Below are 4,296 nucleotides of genomic sequence, written 5' to 3' on the forward strand. Positions count from 1 at the left end.
TTTTTCTCTTATGTAAAATGAAATACAAGTGTTGAACAGTTAGAGAATGGGCAGTGAGGGTGTGGAGAGAGAAAATAATTGATAATAATACTTACAAAAAGTCCCCTTTTTAGTCCCCAAAAAACTAAAAAGTTGCTGTTTCAGGGAAATAGCAAAATCAAGTACTCTAAATTACTTACTTCCACTTTTTCTGCTCTTTTACTACAAATTTTATAAACTTAGTCAAGGAATAATCTTTGGCATTAGAGCTTTCTAAACACAAAGTGCATAGTCCGTTGGAGTTTTTATTTTTATTTATAAAACTGTCACATTTATTATAGGAGAATTCTTATCTCTATTTCTTGAGTAGGGGTAGCTTAAAGAACAATAATTACAATGTCAGAAAAAAGCAATCTGTGTCCTTTGAGCCTTTTTTCTCTTTAGTAAGCAAGTAATTTTACTGCTTACAAGCTCCCATTTTTCAAAGAAAGCACAAGTGTTTATTTTATGTATATTTTCTAATTAAGAGCTTATTTTTTTTATATTCTCTTCTTTGAAGGATAATTGCTTTTGAATTTTATCATTTCCATAATTTTTTTCTCTAAGATTTCATTTTACTTTTATATATGTTATATTATTTGTGCAATATTTTCATATGTAGCCTACTAACAAATAATAGTCAGTAGAACCATTTTTACTAACTTTTGTCCTACTGTATTTAGAAATGCTGTAATGTTCATCTTCAGGTATACAATTCTTGACAATATTCTAAGTGAATTTAAATATATTTAAATACAAGGAATAATTTGGGCAGTGATCATTTTAGTAACTCTATTCCAAATCATCTTTCAACTTAGAGATCACATCCATTGTCTCTACCTCCTATTTGGGAAGATGGGTGGAATCTCCATTAACCCTAAGGTGAATGTTCATTGCTTTGCACAGATAACCTTCATGATTGTGATTGATAATTTTTGCTGGATCAATTTTCTCTCCCCACCCTGGTTTTTTCTTTTTTTTTTTTCTTTTTGCCCTTTTCTTTCTTCCCCTCCTTCCTTTCTTTTAGTAAAATAAAAACAGTTATATATGCCATGTGCCTGCAGAGTGGCAGAATTAGTGGGTTCTGTCTTTTGGGAGTATATACATATAATCAGATTAGTTACTGTAAAATACATAAAACAAACTGACAATTTTACTGGATCTTCTTCTGCTTAATGAGTTTTACCTGCTTTTCATGATATTTTATATTACTTCATTAATTTATCAAGGCAAAAGAGAGCACTTTGGGGTTGGATCGGGGTAGAGAGTAGGACATGGAGGCCTTCTCATATAACCAGTGTCAGTGTTCTTTAGGAAACTCAGTATAGTTCATTACAGTGGTTAGGTACAAAAATTTACGAGATATTCTACAAAGGAAACAAAGCAGCTTTAATCTGATAAATTGTAAAAAGAGAATACTAGTAGATTTACTAATGTAAGAGTAAGACGAGTGAAGCCAACAAAAAATAAAAGACACTAGTACTCAATTCATAACACCCAAGGGGTGACTGAATCTTTCTTATGCAGAGTTTCTCTAACTTGTGTGGCATATCTATCTTCTTATCTCAGGGCTCCCTAAGGCTCTTGTCTAAAATCGGGAACTAATCACCTTTCCTTACACACCAGCATTTTTTCTTGCAGTCTCTATACACACTATGGGAAAAAACTTATTTTTTGTTCAATAATACATAGAAAAGTTGGTGTATGTCTGCAACAAAGTTTTCACCATCTCCTTTTATTGGAAATTAAGAATAATATGGTCTTTTCTTTCATAAAACTAAATTTATATTTCTTGAAATTCTGAAGTTATATATCCTTTTTGATTTCATGAAATGATAATGACAATTCATTGTGTTTGTGTTTGTGGTGTTTTAGGATAAAAGTTGAATAATTCTGTCTTTTCCCCTAGTTACTTACCTTTGTTTGTACTGTTCAAGGAAAACCCCAGCTGTGAACCAGGTTTCTCAAATGCTCTTCTAGTTCCTTTACTTGTTCCGGTGGTTTGAAGACTTCAGTTAACCTAAGAATTACCTGGGACCTTGTTGAAAATATAGGTTCTGGCTAACACCTCTCTCTCCCATGAGGTTCTGGCATCAGTGTCTTATCCTTAATTTACTTTGCAATTATCCAATTATTGTGTAAGTTGAGTCCCTTAGAAACAAAGAGTGTGATTCATTCAATGAGCTGTATCCACCCAGAAATTTTGGAATTTACTGAGTAAAGTTTCTTGAACGTGTGAGACACATTTTGAGTTTCATAGGTTTTGTTAACAGACCTGAGCACATCAAGTACGTACAACCTTGTTTCTATAGACTTGCAAACAATTTGCCAAGTGGAACCCTGGCTGTCCACAAACTGGGAATTGCCTATATTCTTTTGAGAGCTACCCGTTCCCACTTGAGGGCCTCATGACAGGTGCTCAGCTCCACTCTGTTGAATGTTTCCTTAAGCTTAGAGGTGGGTTAAACCGCTGGGTTCTAAATAAACCCGTTATAGCTTTTCAACGTGCCCCATAAAGCTGTCCCAGAACTTCTCATTGTATTATTACTTGCTTTGAGATTGCCCTGTAAAAGGCAAGGTAACTGGTGGTTGCGCTGGAGACAGGGCGAGGCCGGCTGGTTCCTGCAGTGCCCTGGCCCGCGCCGAAGAGCCCTGGCAGAGCCCGGCCAAGGATACACGCTTTTCCCCGCGCTGCCGAAGGGCTGAGCCGCAGGGCCCTCCCCAGGGGCATTGTGTGTGAGCCCGCCTGGAGATCGCAGGCCCAGGGGGGCAGCTCCACCCGAGGAGACAAGACACGCCTCAAACCGGGCAAACTCCCGGCCTCCTCTGGCCCCAAGCCAGCAGCCGCCGCCCGCCACCTCCTCTCCTCCTGCGCTGCTGCCCCGACTGCCCTGCCGGGCCCCGAACTCGCTGGCGCGTGGGCGCGCGGCCCCTCGGCCCAAGGGGCTGGCGGCGCGGTTGGGACGATGTGGCGCATGCGTGGTGGCGCCACCAGGCGCGGGAGCTGCGGCGGAGGGGACAGCAGCGGGCAGGGCCGCCCGGGCCGCGTTCGCGGGGGAGGCGGCAGCGGGGGCTGGCGAGGCCGCGCGGGCGGCGCCCGACAGCAGCTGGAGGAGCGGTTCGCCGACTTGGCGGCGAGCCACCTAGAGGCCATCCGCGCGCGGGACGAGCGGGACCGACAGAACGCGCGGCTGCGTGAGGAGAACGCCCGACTGCGGCTCGAGAACCGGCGGCTGAAGCGCGAGAACCGCAGCCTCTTCCGTCAGGCCTTGCGGCTCCCCGGCGAGGGTGGTGACGGGGCGTACGCGGAGGCGGCGAGGGCGACCCCGGGCCCCGAGGAGGCCAGCACGAACAGGAGGGCTAGGGGCGGCGGCCCCGAGGACGAGCAGGGCAGCCCCAGGGCCCTGAGAGCCCGGCTTGAGAAGCTGGAAGCCATGTACCGCCGGGCCCTGTTGCAGTTGCACCTCGAACAGCGGGGGCCGCGCCCGCGTGGGGACAAGGAGGAGCCCTGTCCACGCAGATCCGACTCAGGCCAGCGAACCCCGGAGCCCGAGCCCGAAGCCTCGGAACCCTTGCTGTAGCCCGAGGCCGCAGCCGGGGGGAGGCGGGGCTTCGCGCGGGCCCCTCCTCCTCCGTTCATGGTTGCTCCCAGCTAGCGCGCGCCTGAGCCGCGCGCTCCCGCCTCCTGCCCGGCCCGGCCACTTCCGGGGGCGCGTCGCGTTCGGCCGGCAGAGGCTGAGAAGGGCGCGGGGCCGTTTGAGTCCCCAGTCCCCAAGTGTACAAATTAACCTTTCCTTGGAGAGAGGCCAGGCGGCGGAGGGGCGGGTTTTAAAACAGCAAGAAATGGGTGCCAGTCAACACGTCCTAATGCCTGAAGTTTTCTGAGTGTTGTGAGGACCTGTGGTATTTTTTCCCTCTGTTTTGGTTCTTTGAGGGATGAATAATACATTTTGAATCTGTTGAGTCTGTTCATTCTTAAGTCTCCCAAAGCCTCCAGCCGCTCTCTCTTATGTGGCCAACATTCTAAGTATTTAGCTTGTTTTTATAAGTCGGTGTTACTTGGGTAGCCTATGAAGTACCACCCTTTTATGAAAAAGGTGATATATATAATTTAGAAACTCATGTCTGCCCTGGCTCTAGTCCTTATACATCTAATATATACTGATTTGTTTACCCCACTCTGCCCCCCACCCCCAGCCCTGGGAATTTTTAAACTATCTGCCTATAGTAATTCTTTGATCGGCAAATAAATTTGGTGCACTAAAAATAACCTAAAGC

General features: G+C 46.0%; 1 protein-coding gene across 1 annotated transcript; it reads left to right on the forward strand.

Annotated features, from left to right (window-relative positions):
- The first annotated feature begins 2,877 nt into the window (after window positions 1–2,877).
- TUSC1 (tumor suppressor candidate 1) lies at window positions 2,878–3,979 on the forward strand. The gene has a single exon (XM_060101429.1). It carries the CDS (start codon window positions 2,985–2,987, stop codon window positions 3,597–3,599), a length of 615 nt encoding a protein of 204 aa, XP_059957412.1. The 5' UTR covers window positions 2,878–2,984; the 3' UTR covers window positions 3,600–3,979.
- Window positions 3,980–4,296: the final 317 nt, after the last annotated feature.

This window comes from Mesoplodon densirostris, chromosome 6 (genome assembly GCF_025265405.1).
Source record: "Mesoplodon densirostris isolate mMesDen1 chromosome 6, mMesDen1 primary haplotype, whole genome shotgun sequence".
Classification (NCBI taxonomy): Eukaryota; Metazoa; Chordata; class Mammalia; order Artiodactyla; family Ziphiidae; genus Mesoplodon; species Mesoplodon densirostris.